Here is a 19505-nt window from a genome sequence, read left to right as displayed (position 1 = left end):
AATTTACTTGTACGCAATTAGCGTTAACATATTCCTTCTTGCTCGTCAGTCACTGCACCAGAAACCTCTCTCCTCGAGTCCCGAATCTCTCGGCTTATCTTTTTTCACGCGTCGCTTTTAATGCGCGCGAATTGGCCGTTTTTGTCGGATAACGAGGAGCGTTTATAATAATAATTACGGAAACTCGGTTCTTCTTAGCGTGTGAAATAGGACTCGTCGTCGCGTCGAAAGATGGTTTTACGAGAGGCAGTTTTATCCGTATATTATCCGCGCCCCATCGTCGGGTATCTTTTGTCTTCCACCACAGCCACACACAATCTTCCCCTCGGCTCGTTTCATTAACTTAAGTGTGTGCAGTTGCTTTTGAGCTTTACGTATGTACTACGTGCGTGTCGAGAGAAGGAAAACGGGAATGTATGCACTTGAGTGGGTGGTAGTCACGCGACTAGTAGACACAAGTTGTTCCAGACGTTCACGGCGGACTTTCATACGATTTCATACCTGATTAGCTGACTTTAATTACGACATCGCATCGGGGCGACGAGCGCGGCCGTGTTACTGGAAACCCTATTGAAACTTTTAACCGCGGAAATCGTCGACGACGGGCTGCATCATCGGTCGACGGCAACCTCCTCGTAATTTTTCCCGCCGTTCGTCGATTACTTTTCCGCGTTGCGCGATACGTCGGTTTATCACTCGACATATCACTCGTCTCGAACGTCGTCTCGATCGAGTAACACGTCACCGTAAAACAAGCACGGCATCACCCGAATGATCCCCCCACCTTCATCACCAGATCACTGCGTGTGAATCTGTCATGTGTGATTTTAGCGAAAAGAGGTAGGATGTTCGATGTTTCTGCTTTCACGTATATTCTTTTTATTATCCTCGTCCGGCGCGCTATTGTTATTCCATTTTATCGGGAAACAAAAATACACGGTATTATACGCAGCAATATTGTTGCAAATGAGATAAAATATTTCCCATGCGATGCTTTATAATTCCCGATCAGTATTATTATCTGACGGTGTTGGTGAAGCAGTCACCGAACGTTACGTGCCTTTCAAACGAGCACCGTGTTTTTTGAGTGACGCACGTAGTGAAAAATTTACTAGCATTAACGGTAAGAGAAACAAATGAAAATGCAAAAACCGTTCCCTCGACGATCAAAGAGAATAACGCGATTTTTACTCAGTTTTAACTACTATGCGTTTCTTTGACAAACATGCATATCAAAAAACGATTTGTTCGAATTATCCTCAAGTATTTGTTTATTGAAATATTTCTGTTTCCTTGTTTCGCATTAGTTTAATATCATTTTAATTGGCTTTATTATACGCACTGATGAGTATTATGACAATGAACTACATTATTACAGCATACTCGAGTACACGACTCGTTTGTAATATGGAGAACCTGAAGAAAGTTACGTAATTTTTTAATTAAATAATTTAAAAGGAGATGAGAGTATCAGATATTTATTATATATTAGAAAAAAAGTATTATCGTAGCATATATATATATATATATAAATTTAAATAGACCCGTAGCTATTCTGTAAATTAGAGAATTATTATTTAATTTATGTATCTTAATTTTTAAAAAATAACTTTTATCAGAGAAAAGTAAATTTTGCATCGCGATTAAATATATGTAATATAATAATTCTTCAAAAGCACGTCGGCGCCTTATTCTCTCAGGCGCTGCATTTTTGCGCGTTCCATTCCTTCAATTGGTCGATATTAACTTGAATCGATCGAAGACAAAGGAGACTTTCTCTCTTCAGGTACATCTTTTTTTTTGCGAGCACACACACTTACTCCCGGAGCACCATCGCACGTGCACGCAGTGGCGCGGCGATAGCACAATAGGGGGGGGGAGCGGATTTCGAATGAGCTAAAGGAAATGAAGAAAAAGATATCAGAAATTCTATTGTTTGTACCTTCAAGTAACGATACACGAAAGAGAGGGTACCTGCAGATACATTAAGCTATGGCTGCGACACTGTAATTAACGATTGTTCGTAGACACTTGTTTCCCTTTTTCCGCTATTTCCGTCTCTCTATCTGTTTTACGTAACTATATCTGTATTTTGTAATTAGTTACACAAGAATTGTGCCGTGGCATTATTAGTAAAGTTAACGCCAGAATATCACAAACAAACCACGATGGGGGAGCAATATCAATATTAGTGGTTAGTACACTGTCCATCGTTAAGTACGAATTCGTTCGGATACGATGACGGAAGAGTCCTTATAGTTTAATCTTATTCAAGCATGAGTGCAAGCATTGTGGAGTATGTACCTATTCTTTTTTCCTCCGCGACTGTTCTCTCGCACAATGAAGACGGTATTTCGAATGAGACACCTTGAAAGAGTGTTGAGATAAGTTGTTTGTTCAGTTTTTCTTCAAGATTCTTTTTTATATATTGCGTATATACTAAGATAATAATAATTTACAAATATTCATGATTGTTATTAAAATTTTCTTTTTAAATTCAAATGAAAAAAGTAATTATCGTAACCAAGAATAATTTAATTTAAAAAAAAATTTTTTTTTTTTTTAATTTTTAACGAGGAGATAAATAAGAGATGTGTACACATTGCTCGAAACACAATATTACGTATTATAAAGAAGAGGAGGAGTCTTTTTATTTGTGAGATGTGTACAGTGCAACATCAAATACCAGCTAGTATAACGTTCGATACGCGAAACACGTATCTATCTTGTGCGCAATATACATCCGACTTTCTTGCCTACGAAAAAGTCTATTTCGCATTCGAAATGGAAGCAAATAGCGATTGATATGTACATACAAATTTATGTACAGCGCAGAGTAATTTAAATAGAACATTTCTCAATTAAATGAACAAATTATCGGCCTGGTATTGATATGCGAGTCCGAAACGCAGTTTTCCTCATCTCTTCAAAATATTCTCTCGTACATTTATAAATTGATATTAATAATCAATTTGATTATTGTCTGCAATTATATATATATATATATATATATATATATATATATATATATATATATATCTTAAGGATTTTTTACTGTCAAAAAATATCACAAAAATGTGTCAAAAATTGGAATTGCATATAAGATTGAGCAGCGACCGGTGCGATTCGATATCGTTGATACTTATCAGACTAGCTCATTGATATTTCATCTGTCTAATAATCGGGAAATGTTCTATTTATATGCCTTGTGTGTTATTTGAAATGTACTAATTGCACGTTTCTGCTCAGCCACGTGTGTGGCCGAGCACGAAGGGGCAAACCGGATATATGGAGTTAAAGATAAGAGCGACGAGGAGTGATGAATAGAACGAAGACGACCTTCCGGGGATTTAACTTGCCAATAAATCCTTACCTGTATTGCTTGCTAGTATATAAGGTGACCTGCTTGAAACCAAATACACGATTCAATTCTAGTGCCGTTTTAAGCGATTTGCAGCTTTTATATAAATAATTTGAAAATAGTATTGGACTTTTTTAATCATTTAGATATTTTTGTAAAGGATATTATACGGATTAATACAATATATTTAAATGAAAATATAATAACGATAGATATTAATTGTTTAACGCGTGATAATCTTTAAGAAAACACCGCTATGATTGTCAAAGTTTTCAATTAAATTCGCTGTCTTAATAAATTAATTTTTATATAATAACGATGATAAAATGTCTTATCATCGAGAAGATCTCAAGCGTTTTTCAAAACGCTTTATATTGACGCGGAAAATCTTTTCAATCGTTTACACCGAGAAGAGACGTCGGATGCCCATTTAATGTCAGCTGAAGCGATTCTCTGAAATCGTGGAAGAATCAATAGAGTCTGCTTGAGAAGCAGCGGTAACGTGGTATAATTTCTTCAAGCGGCGCGGGTACATGAAGAGGGTGGGAACTACGGGTTTCGGCGCTCTATTGTGTGAAATTTATTTCGTTTCTTTGAGAATCCCGCGAGAAATACGATCTCTCCTTCGATTCCGGAAGGTCGCTCTATTATAATTGTGCACAAAGTTAAAAATGACGGAGAAAATTTAACAAAATTTCTCGCGATTGAAATGAACAAAATAACACGCTTCGAATATTTAGCGGATAATATAAATAGCATTGTTAAAATTTCTAAAGATAAAAAGAAATGTAAAATAATTGAGATTTCCTATGTATCGTTGAACTTTTATTCATACGTGAAATCGTCGCCAATTATATTCGATTGCGATATCGTATCGATATCAATATCCCTAATATAGCCGCTTGAAGGTGAACGATGTCCAATAAAGTAACAAAGGAAATAGTGAGCAAAGCGGAAATAGAAAAAGCACTAAAAAGAAAACAAAAACGGCAAGGAGACAACTCTGTCTGTTTTTACTACGCGCGTCACCGCGCTTTGTCGCTCAAAGTTTATTAATATGTGGGCCAGCTGTTACTGTCGTGCCATTACCGGCGCCTGCAGTTGCAACATTGCATTTATTTCACTTTGTCCAGCTGGGAATACGAAACAACTGGAAGGCGTGTCGAAAGTGCCAGACCGCTTTTTTCTAACTACTACGTTACGGATACAGTTGGATGCAAATTTTTTTTTTTTTTTTTTATTAAGAAGAAAGGACAGAGAGTCGGCGCGGCAGAACGGACGAAAGAATCGCAGGGCGAGTAACGAGGGTCATCGGGGAGGAGGAGGGTGGAGATACACCGCCGAGGTTGAGGTAGGACCGAAACGAGCGCCCCTCAAAGGAAAGTAGTACTCTCCCGAGACGACGCGGAAGATCTCCTTCAGGGCTTGACCCTTTTCTTAATTGCATTCAGAAGGATAGGCGACCAGAGTAACGAAAAATACGTTCTTTATGGTACACAGCTGCAAGTTGTGCTGACGATTACCAAGATTCAACAGAAATTGCACGACGCGTAAGACGCGTTATGAGACACGTACGACTTTATGACGTCCGCAGAGATGAAATGCAAAATATGCATGCCAAGGTTGCGTATATTGCAACGACCGATTATTTCGTAACCGAAAAACCATCTGTACTAATTAAAAGACAGATATGCAAGTAAGATTGTAAGAATTAAATGCTACAAAAAGAGCATAGAAGACGCGGATGGAATAATAAGTGCAATCCTATTTTGGAATAACGTCAACGGAAGAAGGTACTTTCATCATGATGCTGCGTACGTATGTCACATTCTAAGTAGCCGATCGAAGTGATAGTTAGATGGTAGATTCTCCTTAAGGACAGAATGAGAAGCACGAGGATGACGCGGAAAATTGATGCACTCGGTTTGTTCGTCGAGTAAACGCCGAGACGGTCGTCTTTTTCTTCCTTTCTCTTTCTCTCTTTTGTACACCGGGGAATATTCTTTAATATCGTCAGAGCGGTAGAATTGTTGACTGGGATGTGGGGTAGCTCGATGGAGGTAGTCCTGTAATAAATCGGCCTGAAACTCTGGAAGCGGCGAGTCGCGTTGTCGTTGCTTGATAAAGTTTACAAACTCTCCTTGGAGTTTATTGGTTCAATATGTAATTATAACAGAGAGGAGGAAGAAAGAGAGAGAGAGAGAGAGAGAGAGAGAGAGAGAGAGAGAGAGAGAGAGACGGAATAACGCTGAGAGTTACATTATTTATATAGGGTAATTTATAGCGTAGCTGCTCTTTTTGGAGCACTTATCGAGATTTGCGCAATTTTCGAGCAATGTGTACATCCGAATATTGTAAACAGACGCAATTTATGAACATTTTACATTCTATTTTACGTTATTTTTATGAAAAATATATAATTAAATAATATTTCGCGTAAAAATGTAAAATTTTTATAGCTGCTCATCGTCGCGGGCTCTCGTTAGATCTACTAGTGGAATACTATTGTAGAGACAATATGTAGGCAGTATGTGTACATGTATTCAATAATTTATTTATCTTTCTTTTCGCGAGAGAATCTTTCGTATCTAAGTAAACTTAGGATGACAGATCGACTGAAGATGTCAAATTATCGAGACTCGCGATTAACTGTTTCCCCATCGATATCTATCTTTTCGAAAGACCCCGAGAACACGGATGCGGCTGATCTGCAGAGGAAGCTGGAAATGCTGAACAACATGATGGACCAGGAGGCGCGGGCCGAACAGGCACGAAGGCAGATATTATACAATATAGGCCACTGTAAGTACCGTCAAGTTACAGTTTAAATGGCTAATATTTTATTCGAATGCTCATTATGACGAGAGAAAAACGTTCCCGATCGATTCCATCTCTTATCCGGCACATTCGCTCGCGATATATCGGAGAATCTGGTTTCTCTTCCTTCCGAGGAAATTTGATTCACGGCGCAAATCCGAATAAATGAAACGTACGCATCTTCGAAGAAAGTCAGAAATCTTTATATTGATCTGATCTTTGTGAAAGAGAGTCAGCTTTATAAAATAAAAGCGTATATATTGGATTATTTCAATTTTAGTTTTATTCAAAAAGATCTGTGCACGCGATGTATCTCTTTTCGCTTCCTACTGGCTTGCCGCGTCTGATTTATGACGCGCTCTTACTACTCGCGATACTTTCCCGCGTCGAATCGTTCACGGACCGTTACTACTCGCATCTTATTTTAACTCCGAGAAGGCGCGAATACGCGAAGGGAGATTGAATTGTCGCGCTTGAATACAACTGTAAAATTTATATCGCGAGCGTTAATTTACCGCAGCCTACGTCACACAACGCTTTCATCCACACGTCCGACATACTTGCAGTATTTTTAGAAACCGTGGCTTTCTAGGTCGTTCGCTCGAACGCTACTTCCGAGTAAGTCATAAAACTTTTACGCCCCTGTTTTTTCATGCGAGAAATCAATTTGATTTCGTGCTAGTCCCTATCTACGATCGGCGACTATACGCCGTTCTTATCCACGGAGAATATGTAGCGAGATGTACTCTGGAGAGAAACAGGCATAAGGGACGCCGTTTCATATGTGTTATCGGCCAACGACGTATATCGTCGGTAACTTACCACTCTTGTTACTCCCTTTCTAGTAAACCCTTTCTAGCAAGCCCGTGTAACAGTTATGAGAAGGCATGTAAGCAGACTAACTCTATCTCTTCCTTTCTCTCTTTGTATTGGATACTTTGTACACGTTGGTGTCTGGCAGATTTTTCCGTTCTATGTTTTTGCAAATGTTCCATATTACCTTTTGTACGGTAATTTGCATTCCTATCGGTCTCAATTTTTCGGGAAAAAACAAGAAGAAACACACGAGTCTCCTAAAAGGAAATCGAGACGATTTCTAAAGATCAATTTGTCGCATGACTGTTAATTATATTCATCTTGCTTCCTGCTATTGCACCACTTCAGTTCCCGGATTCTACCAATATCGACCAATTCTGTCTGATGGGAAGTTGCGAAACTGTCACGACCAAGTTGGAAGTGGCTTCACGTTTTGTTCAGAGAACTGTTAATTTACGATGCCGATGTACATAAGAGTGAATTTTGCAAAAAATTTTCATTACCAATATTGACATTTCGATATATAAGCGAGGCTGTGGAAATTATTGTGAAAATAATTTGTATTTTTATCTATTTAAAATATGATTTGTATTTTTTCTTCTAATCATCTATGTGCGTTTTGTTTCATTGCTATACGTCAGCTGCAAGAAAATTAATGATTTCGGCACAACGTTACAGAAGCGAGGCGACATTTCGATTATCTATATCAAAGAAAGAAGTTATCAGGGCATTATCAGGCTAATCTTTTACTCCAGTTTCTCTAGATCATTTTCAACAGCGCAGACTATACTTTGTAATTCATTTTTCAGCGGGATACTCGGAGGATTCTGACTACACGTCGGACTTGAATTATCCAGTAGCTGGACAGGGCGCGAACAGCTCGGCCTCACAGTTTCGTACAGCGGCTAACCAATTGGCTACACCTCAAAGATCCCTCGAGACGTCGAGAGAAAATAGTTACGAGAGAGACGATCATCAGGTATTGATCGACGACGAACTCGCGGAGAAGCTTGCATGTAACACTCGCGAATCAAATGAATATATAAATACTATTGAACGCTATTGAATGACATCTCTGACATATAACGATTTTATTCATTTCAATTATTTCGTCGTAACGGTAGAGAGTCCCAAACGATTGGACTGTGTGTCATTTGAATAATAAACTTTCGTTCCAATCCACTTATATTCTCTTGTCGTTAATTAAGCGATGGTAAATTAAGAGGATAACGTCGTCAGGTTCCAGTCACCGTCGCAGGAAGGCTGGCGCCTGGTAATTACGGAAGTTACGGAAGTTCGGGCCATAGTCCGAGATACGACGAGCCGTATCCGGAGGACGGTCTACCGCAGAGATACTTGCAGACCCAGCAGCACCCTTCAGAGTCTTCCGAGCCACTCTTTTACAACAGTAGACCGAAGCACTACAAGGAATATAGGTATTACAATACAAACGAATCGAGTTATCGTCATAATTCACACGACTAGTATACTCAATTATAACAATTCGATATATTTAATTATAACATATAATAATGAGATAATAAACTAATGTGCTAAACACGCACGCCACACACACACACACACACACACACATTGGCGGTTTCTGTACGCGTTAATTTACGACGCTATTTGATACATAAATATGTATAACATTTGTTGTCTATGCGACAATTGCGCATGGTTTTTATAACTTTATAGAGATTGATATGATTGATAAGTTTATTGAGATTGATATAACGGAAGAAAAGCGTTTATTATTTTTTTGCCTGATTCAGACGACGGAAGCACACGTGGGATTACGATGACAGGTACGAATACGAGCGCGGCCGTGCGGTTTCGTGAGAATTTCAATGATCTCCATTTCTACAGCACATACGCGGTTATCAACTTCATCTATCATATTTTGTTCTTACCAAGCATATCACGATCCCGCATAGCACCATCTCGCGTATTATCACAATGCTAGGCCAGCTTGTGCAATTCCATTGCACTCAATTAACCATATGCAATAGCAAACACATCGATCGCAACAGTGATTACAATTCGAGCGAGCCGTTTTGTTATAATGTAGGCCATCGCATTGCCAAGTATTTATATATAATGTATATAAAAATACAATTATAATATTATAATAAAAAGATTCACGCTTTATAGTTAATTAATTAATAGTTGTACACGGCTTTATTTTAATTATACATGGTTTTACTTCTGCTATTTAAAAGTATTAAGAATTTTTAAGGGAGGATATGTTTTTTTTTTTTTTTTATTTAATTTTGAAGAAAAGATTATGAAAGTGTGATTAAAAATAAAAATCATGAATTATTGAAAATATTAATTAGCAAGTTCAAATGATGCATTAATCAATTCACAGACATTTGCATGATGCGGTTAGTAATCGCAGCTGATCATTCAAGAAGATTGATAAAAGTCCCTTATCACGAGTCATCTCATCTGCGGCTCAATCCCTCATTCCTGATGTGATTAATGTTTTTTGATCGTTATCTCATACTTTCAGCCAAGACGGCTGGTACAGCGAGGGTTATGATTATCACGGAACGAAGGTCGACGACGCGAGAATTTATAGCGACACTGAGTACTACTCAAACAACACGACATCTACTACAAAAAGACGGGGAGCGAAAGGTACTAACAATAAGTTCTAATTATAAATGCACTGCAGATTATCAAATAAAAATCTCCTACTTTTTTTTTGTCCCTTATTTCATCTTTCCTTTCCCTTATTCTTATGCGTTTACAAATTCTAGACGCTATATTTATTTGCTATATATGTATAATGATAAAATATATTATATATTAAATAAATCTACATATTTTTATTAAGCTTTTAATTTGATCGAATATTAAAAATAAAAATATTTTTATTAAATCTTTTCTTTCTTTTATTCTTATGCGCTTATAAATTTCAGACGCTATATGTATAACGATAAAATATATTATTAATATTATTAAATATAGTATTGAGGGGAAATCCGTATATTTTTTTTATTTATTAAGTTTATTCGCTTTTAATTTTATTGAATATTCGCTATAAGATAATGTCAGATGAAAACCAATAAGCTTGACACTTCTGTCTATATTTTCCAAGCAATTCCGTACAGAAGACCGTCTTTGGAAAGACAAATGACTCTATATGACGATCATTCGTATTATACTGACGGATATAGCAGCGACGGTAGAGTGGGTAAAATGAGCGCCATGTATCCGGAATGCGAGACGGATATTAGGTATAACGAATACTACGATAACATAACGGGATACGTCTATCAAGATGAAAGGTAAATAGTAATAAATACCGAAGACAGAAATGATAAAATTATCGTTGAGGAAACTAATTTCTTTCTTTTCGAAGATATGGTCAGGATGACGAGGACAGACAATGGGACAGTGGAGGGAAACGGTACTTGGGAACAAGTACGTACTATGAAAATAAACGAAACAGAAAGACGCTTCCACAGAGGCCAGCTTCGAGCATCGGTATACATCGGCCAGATTACAGACCCGCTGTTACCAGACAGCGTAGCTACGAATCAGAAGAACTCGACTATAAGTAATTCGGAAAAAGGATTATATTTGTTATAAATTTCCATCCTTGTTATTTTAATCTCCATTCTCGTTATTTTATTTATTAAGGATTATATTATAAATTTTTATTCTTATTATTTTAATCTCCATTCTTATTATTTTAATCTTCATTTTTGCTATTTTATTTTAAATCTGGAGTGTTCAAATATGTTTAAAATTATAATTACACAAAATTGAAAGATATTTAACTTAAAATCAGAACAAGGTTTAAAAGAGAGGCAGATATATACATATTTAAATATATATTAAAGTGTAATTCTCTTGCTGAATATTCTTTGTAAAGCGGATACAATACTCGTCGCCGGAAGATCTTGCAGCCGCAACAGCGTCCGATATCGCGGCAGGAGGGCGGCACCGGTAAGAAACTACCTCCGACCCCGACCAAGCCGAGCAACGTGGTAATCAACCGTAAACTCGCCTCTTTGCCCGCTACGCCGAGCAGACAACTGCCAAAGACCAGAACGCCCTCCGAGGAAAGCTATTACAAGTCTGACTACAACGAGGACTATAATTACGCTTACCGTAGTCAGGATAATCTTCCGCAGGACACGTATACGGAGAACATTTACAGTCAGCAGCAGAGCGACCAGATGGACCAGGTGCACGCCGCTAACAAAACTCATTATCCCGAGATAAACCACGGTAATCAGTACGGATACGTTGATGGTCAATACGACCAATCGTATCCGAACCAGCAGATACAGAACAGTTACGGGCAGACTACATACGCGCAACAGAATTCATACAAGGACGAGTATCAGCAACCTTACGCGCAACAGAACGCTGAAATCTATCATGAATCCTATCTAGACACGACATATCCGATCGCCAGCCAGGCAAATGATCAACAGTACACGAATCAAACGAAAAATCAATACGACAAGCCTGACGGTATGATAATCGAGGACAATTATCACGAGATGGGCTTCGAGAACAACATTCAGTATCATCAGCAGGACTATAAATCGCAGGATTACAAGCAACAGGGCGTTTATCAAGAGCAATATGACGATTATAATATCACTACCGTTCCGTCGACCGTTTACGATCAGAATAACGTTACGAATACATACAATCAGTATCAGCCGGAGCAGTACGATTCCCAATATGATATCAATACGTCGACGGATTATCAAAAAACTTATCAAGAGACGTATAATCAAGTGCCTGTTACATCGCAGGATAATTATCAGGAATCTTATACAAAGCAACCGCAGGAAGATTTTATAAATTATCAAACGCCATATAGTAAACAGGAAGATGTGCCTACAACGTACAAGAATAATTATCAGGAACCTTATCAGGAAAATTATCAAGAGATGTACGACGAGTATCAAGATTCTTATCAGGGATCTTTCGAGGAGCAAGGTTATAAAGAGAGCCCAACAACGGCGACAGACAGAAGACAGAGCGAGGTGCCCGAGCTCTCCGTGACTACACCTCGTGGTCAGACAAAGACAAATGGTTATCCGTCAAGCGAGTCAGAATATATTTATCAAGAGAACGAGGACGCGTCGTCATTAAGCACTTCGAAAAGGAAGAAGCTTGGCAATAAGCGCGAAGCCAGCCCGCTTCTTCAGCAAAATACGGATTCGCTCGAGTCCAGAGACGATGAACTAAAAGATTCGTTTGAAACTGTCGTGAGTTCCGTCAGCAGCAATCAGTTGAAAAAGGGATACAGCGAATATTCGACAGCCGGTGATTCAAGTCCCGCAGCCGTCACTTTGGTGGATTCCTCGCCGAGTGTCGCTCAATCTCAGACGACTACGATGGGCAATCACGTGACTGCCAATCATGTAACCACCACCGTAATGGTTCATACTACTACAAATATCGTAAATGGTAAACGACCGTTAGCCAGGACGGATTCCTATCAGGAGGACATCGTCGAGGATGAGGAATACCCGGAGATTATTCCCAAAGAGTCACAGAGAAAGGACTCGCAGCTGTCGCATCAGAGTCAGCTCAGTCAACACTCTCAGTCGACGCAGAAGCCGAAGCTCACTAGAGGAGATTCTTATGCCTCGGATAATTTCCCCGAGGAATCTTACAGTCGTAGAGATTCGTATTCACAACTGTCCAGGAAAGATTCTTTCTCATCGACCACTGAGGGATTCAAGCCACCTCTCACTAGGACCGATTCATACCAGCAGAGAGAATTACGAGGAAGCAATTATGGACAGAACTTTACTGCTCTACAGCCCATTTCCAGAGCCGAAAGTTATCAACGCGGTCACTTCAAGGATCAAGAATCGATCGATCAGAGCGATATTATTCTGAGCAACGCGGTAGACGGGGATTATCAGATGCGGGACGAGACTCTTGAGAGGTATAAGATTATATATTGTATTTAATATCTTTCATATTTTAGTTTCTACATATGTAATAAATTTATATTATTGCCGAAGGTACGAACGAGGCGAGGAAGCCTTGCTTCGTAACTCTCGAGAGGACTCATTGGTCGAACAATATAAAGGAACCCCGTCTTTGTCGCATATTGAAAGTCCGCGCGGTAAGATAGTGTCTTATTAATTATTAAAAAAAAATATAAGATTGTTTAACAATTTATTAATCAATCAATCGGCCGACTCAATTTCAGGAAGCATGACTAAGCAGGCATCACTGGATGAAAGCGTTCAGATGGATACACCACCGAGAAGTCCGCCAGAACCGCCACCCGACGAGGAGCTACTGGAGATGGTCGGTGCCGCGCCCGTACCCACGCAGCTGAAAGAACGTCCGGAAATGACGGCGAGACAACGCTGGCATTGGGCGTACAATCAGATCATCATGCAACTAAACGTACGTAAAGTTTACGCTCTTTAAAATTGAAAGCGAATAAATTCATTTCTGATTAGCGAACAATTAAAAATCGAACAAATTCACTTTCTCGCGTTTGCCAAGGTTATTCTACTAAATGAAATGACAATGACAATTAAATAGATTACGCGAGGTACGATTACGACGGTCAATGACTGTAGCGACGACCTTTGAAAAAATGCGGCGATGCCGGTGGCCCGCATAGTCCTTCGCGAGAGCTACAGTGGCCTTGTCAATCATTACCTTCGTACAGTGTCGGTTTCGCATACAAACGAGCTACGAGATTGTCGCTTTCTTGCTTGTTTGTATGCTAATTGTTCAAGGCCGAAAGGTCGCTGGCACTACATTGATCTCTATCGTGGAATACATTTAATATGGGCGACATTTAAATTAGGCAAAGTAGGAACTCATCGATTCTATCTCTGTACAGGCGTATCGTATTTGCATAAACTAGTTTTACTCATATCTTGCGCTTGCCGATGTGTCAATGTGTCACGATGATTGATAAAACACTGATGACGTTATTATTAATGCAGACGAGGGAGTTTCGCCTCTTATTGATTGGCAGAAAAATGCTTTTCCGGCGATCAGATTCGATATACCTATGCATATGTATATATCAACTGCGAAATAATTGCACAAATATTTATATAAATATCGAGCATTCGCGTGACATATCGATAGCATTGTTTCACTGAAACGTTCGTTTTATCCTCGAGTTCACTCGAAATACCGTGATAAGTATAAGAGTCACGATATACGCGTATTACGAGATATTATGATATTTTTTCTACTTGTTTCCCGCGAGCTACATTTCCCCTCGCGTAAGTTTATAACTCGCGATAAAGACATATTTCTCCTCAAGTTCCATGTGCGCCGACATTCCGTATCGTGCTAATTGATGATCATTAAATGTTATTACCGTCATACACAGCTATTGATTTAGGTGCGAGACGAATGAAACTTGACGATATAAAGTATCTCGAGTTATCGACGCTCATTATCGTCTAGGTGTATTGCCACTTGAAAAGTTTAGCACTCATGGTCGTATCACACGGTACCAGATTATCTGTCTGGCTTACATGAAACTTCCATTAACGCAGTCTTGTCAGCCCAAACGAGAAAACCGGAGTACGCACCTGGCGCCACTTCTGGGAGAGAGAGGGAGAGAGAGCCGCAACGGCAGTCGATATATGGTCGAGAAACTTTGGCTCGCGATGATGGAAAATGTAAATTCGCGCGGAGTCGTCAGTGAGCGAAACAGTTGGCGAAGCGATTGTTTATTTTCCTCTTCCACTGCTTGAAAATCCAGGAAAGTCGCTTTCTCCTGGCTCCGTAATTGTCACAATCAACAACCGTTCAAATGGCTGCCGATTTTCAAAAAAGGCTTACGTCAGAAATGCGACTTTTTTGGAAAAGGAAAAAAATAAAAGAATTAATTAAAAGAATTGCGTAATAAAAGAATTGGCAGCACAAGGAAACGCGTGTATCTCTATTGTTGGAATCGTTTTGCAAGTGAACGCGAATTTTTCGAACGCAAGGAAATAATAGCCGAATTTGGTTGCTATTCTTGCGGAAATCAATTATCGTCCTTTTGCATGTCCTCGCACATTCGTTTTCGTATTCGCTCTCTCGTTATTCTCCCCGTTGCCCTCTTCGTTGCCGATTGCATGCCGGCCGGAAGAAATCCTATCCTCGGCGGAATAATTGTCCTCCGGGAAACAATTAGGATCGATTTGCTAGAGTATTAAATCGAGTGCGAGGGGTCCCGAGCGTACGATTTTCACGATAATCGCGAATCATGCGTCTTTAAATTCTACTCGAAAACATTGTCGTCGCGATAAAAGGCTAGCGGTGGCAGTTATCGTTGGACACGTTTCGCAAACTTTGCGCGATAATTCCCGGATGTGGCTTTTTTCTCCTCCTTTGCTCCGCGCGAAGAAAAATGGATCGGATCGCATTGGAGCGACGATATTTTGACAGGGAAGAAATTTTTCTATTGCTTGTAACTGAGTTCCAAAAAGCCATCGCAAAAAGCGATTTACAAGAGCTCAAGCGTCGGTTTCCTTTACTTATTTTTCCTCTCTTCTTGTTTTTACTGATAAAATGGCTTTTACGTGTAGACACGTTCTTATACTTGATCGCGCTGTCGCATTTTTTTTTTATATATTATTCACGTAAAGATGTACGTTTCTATGCTCCGGCCGCGCTTACTTTGCATTTTATATATTCAAATTCCTCCGCGTTCCATACATTCCACATTCCATCGTTAAACGCGCCTTGATAAAGGCAGCTTTCATCTTGCCATTGTTCTGTTCCTTACACACAATTTCTCACGCTCAAGACACAGATAATTGAAACTATTAATTTATAAGATTATCATACAAAACATATAAAAGAGTGTTTACGAAATATTTGGACAAATTTCTAGGGCGTATTCGTCACGTTAAAATAAAGACAAAAGTTTATATAAACTTATAAATTCAAAAACTCGAATAGTGATTGCAAAGTAATGAAACAAATACATTTTTAATAGATTTTTATCTATTTAAATATTTAAAGCATTAGTGTAATTTATTAATAACGAAGAGATACTTCACCAACGCATTATTAATGCTTGTGAGACACTGTATATATTTTGTTACAACCTTTCGTCAATTATAGTCACATTTAATAATATATGTATATATATTTATAATATTAATTAATTTAAATATTTCAATTAATTTATGAATATGTGGATCAAGAAATGTTATAGCAACATCAAATTTTCATACATGCGATTAAATTAAATCACCGTCACTTTTAACAAATTTAAGGCGATACTCTTGAGCTTGTGTACGCGTATACGCATAGATGCGATAGGACCTCGTAAAATGTAATCTATGTAGGCCAAACCGGTGGCCCATGTCATAATCAGAAACCCGTATGATTGCCTCGTCGACGACGAGGAATTGGTATCACCTTCGCGACAAGGTCTCGCCTCCCACTATTTGCTTATCGCGGCTAGCGCTTGTCAACGCGAGCTAAGCGTTTTCCTTTCAATAGTATCATAGTAGTCACAATTCCCGGCAACTACGAGCGTGTCGGTATCGCACAAAAGATGCTCGTAACCGAAGGGAACGATACTTTATCCCGCTTCTTCAAGCTCCCTCGAAGTTAGGGCTCTCTTCGGGCTGGAAGTTAAGCACACCCTTGACTACAACGAATCGACAAGCGAAAGAGGCGGGGCGATTGTATCGATCGTTATTAGGCTTTTATTAGACGGAAGTGTCGTCGGGTGCCTCGCAAAGGGTACATCTGCACGGGGGGTCGTGTTAACTTAAGTGAAAATACCACCTAACGAACCCACCGAGGGAGACTGACCACCTCCTTCGGCTCGATTCTTGTGCTTGGATCTTTTTAGCGAGTATGATCGTGGAACTGGCTGAAAGAGGATCTTTCTTCGCACGCGAGAAACTATAAATTCGCCGTCAAAATAAAAAATCGCGTCGCGCATCTCGATTTTAAAAATACCAAAGGCATGAGAAATTTATATGTAAAATATAAAGAATTTACCAAAGGAAATTATTACGAAGAGGATAAAGAAAGAGAATATCAGATATCTGTGAATTATACATGTGCAATGAAGAAAAATTCGACGAGCTGTAAGAAAGTAATGCAACATCATGTATAAGGTACTTTTTGTCAAATCAAAGTACAAGGATGCAATTAATGGATGATATGACCAAAACCTGATAATAACAGAGACGGAAATCCTTAAATATCGGACCGGATATGAAACTATCGCGAAGATAGCGATATCCTCGACGTAACCGCAACATTTCTTTCGATATTTTATTTGTTTCGGTATAAAAAAAAATATTCTCTTCAAATCGTCGCGAACGACGAAAATATCAAGTGACTCTAGTGTTACTCGGAAAAATGAATTGAGTTCTCGATTTCCTGAAACAAAAGAGCCATTTTATTGAGTCTCTCTGTCTATCAGTTTCTTAAGAGGGACGAGAAAAAAAGATACAGAATGGAGACTCGAGCAAAGTCGACGGAATGGGCTTTATTGTTCCCTCTTAAGGCGGGTCTATTCGCTATGAAGTCATCGTTATCTTCGAAGAGCGTGAATCGTAGCGAGAAGGAGATCAAGGAAAGGTTTTCGAAGAAAAATTTTCAGCCGCGGGCAAAAATACGTCGAGGATCGTCCTTGTCGGATCTGGATAAGCTTCAGAGTAAGACGATCCTGCCGGACGTCGTAAAGTCGACGGAAAAATGCTCCGAATCGCTTCCGCATTCGCCCGCTTTATCCCGGACGAATCTTCAATTGGGCAGCAGCAGCGTGAGAGGCAGCATAGGCGATCTGATGAATATGAAGAAATATGGTGGGTCCAATTGGAGCGTACGAAGCGAGACTCTGATTGCGAAAGCCGTGCCGTTGAGCACAGTAACGAAGCAGAACTCGCAGATCGAAAAGAGCGTAGAGGATGATCTCGAGGACGAGCTGCAGGACGAATTTCTGATCTCTGGAAAACCCTTGACCTGTGCTCAAAGAACTCAGAGACTCAGCAGACTCATCAAGAAACAGAAGCGAATGATGGTTCTCAATCCTAATACTCTGCAAAGAAACGTGGTGAGTCATTGCCAGTCAACCGGAAATTGGACTACTTTCGGTAACGTCAGTCGTGTATCTTTATTGAAAAAACATCGATGTATCTATGCAATGGGGAGAATTCCGTTTAATTCGCTTCTAGTTTAATCGAGTTGTAGAACTGTTTCAATCAACGAGAATTTGAAGGTTTGAAATGAGTTTTTTGTAATCACGATCATCCTTAATCGGCACGAAATGGAAAAGATAAAAAATATCCCCGTTTATAATAGAGCTACTTTATCGCGGCGGCAGCGACGTGGAAAAATATATATTACCGGTTTACAATGGTAGAGACACGAGATTGCAAGATTAAAAGTCACGTGTCCACATTTGTCATTTGCTACTTACGTCAGGTACACGTGTTATTTCTCGATGGATTACAAGCGAGACCGCGAGAGTAACAAGAAGAGAGCTTAAGCAACAAGCGAAAGAATGATATTTTTAAATTATTATTTTTAAATGCTTCGTGTTTTTGTGCGAGGCACGTGGTACGATTTCTCGATTTTTATTCGACCGCATATCGATGATAACAGCGGATTGCTCGCGCGTTCTTCCAATGCGACGGGGATGTGCGCAGCCGGAAAAAAACAAGTAGCTTCATCGATCTCAAGCGAAGAGAGGAGGAACACTTGGTCGTTGCTTCAACTTCGGTTGAATTCAAAACAGCTTCCACCGCTGTGGCGGTAGACACTTACGGGACTTGAAATATTCATGATGCATTCGCCGCTTATGCACGTTGCGGCAGGACTTATCGTCAGATGCTTCGTATTCGTTCTCGGTGCACGGTCAGGCTATTTGCCTTCGATACTTGTTATTTGCAATTCGATAACGAGAGTAACTAAGAGCATGTACCGCGGCGCGAATGTTTTCATCTATTTTCGCATCATCGAAATCTCCGACCATAAATTTCGGCTACATTCCCGCGATATCGCCGGCGAAGTTTTCTAAATGTTTATAGGAGATACGAGCGTTTACTTTAGCGCAACTTTCGCGCAACAAAATAACGCCCTTGTAATTTAAACTAATGCGTTTTACGCGCAAGGGAGCCTCCGTTATTGCGTTAGGAACCGTTGTCGTAGAACCGTTCCCGTTGCGTCCATCGTGCAATTTCTACCGCCGTATAAAATTTCCGTCGTTTTAACTTTGCCGTAGAGAATCATCATCGTCAATTCGACGAATAACAAACTTAGGAAACATATTCGAATATATTCCGTGCAAATATCATATTGCGAAATAACGAGAAGAGACTTTTTGTGATTATAAAAATTTTTTATAAGTTATTATATATTAACGCAAAATATGCAGTTATATAATTAAACAGTTTATATAATCCAGAAGCTCTTTATCGGATCGGTTTCGGTATCGATATCGATACTGGTATCAAATAGTCAACCGATGGATTAGTTAATCTTATACTCTTAGTTTACGCGTCTCTAAAATGTGTGAGTA

The 19505-nt window shown here is 39.3% G+C and overlaps 1 protein-coding gene across 10 annotated transcripts in view; it reads left to right on the top strand.

The window, feature by feature from the left end:
- The window catches only part of LOC138939392 (protein unc-13 homolog B-like), a 161152-nt gene that overhangs the window by 31535 nt on the left and 110112 nt on the right, over positions 1 to 19505 (top strand). For 9 of the 10 annotated variants that reach the window (XM_070307122.1, XM_070307123.1, XM_070307124.1 and 6 more), the window contains 10 exons: positions 6044 to 6163; positions 7804 to 7973; positions 8234 to 8430; positions 8770 to 8802; positions 9510 to 9637; positions 10101 to 10290; positions 10365 to 10562; positions 10881 to 12926; positions 13006 to 13109; positions 13197 to 13399. In XM_070307122.1, the coding sequence (XP_070163223.1) occupies positions 6044 to 6163; positions 7804 to 7973; positions 8234 to 8430; positions 8770 to 8802; positions 9510 to 9637; positions 10101 to 10290; positions 10365 to 10562; positions 10881 to 12926; positions 13006 to 13109; positions 13197 to 13399 (3389 nt within the window). The remainder of the gene's footprint in view (positions 1 to 6043; positions 6164 to 7803; positions 7974 to 8233; positions 8431 to 8769; positions 8803 to 9509; positions 9638 to 10100; positions 10291 to 10364; positions 10563 to 10880; positions 12927 to 13005; positions 13110 to 13196; positions 13400 to 19505) is intronic. The other variant, XM_070307130.1, reaches the window with a different exon arrangement.

Source organism: Polyergus mexicanus, unplaced genomic scaffold (assembly GCF_030449975.1).
Source record: "Polyergus mexicanus isolate NDT 795.1 unplaced genomic scaffold, iyPolMexi1.0 SCAF_14, whole genome shotgun sequence".
NCBI lineage: Eukaryota > Metazoa > Arthropoda > Insecta > Hymenoptera > Formicidae > Polyergus > Polyergus mexicanus.
This window is presented reverse-complemented; position numbering and strand designations above follow the sequence as displayed.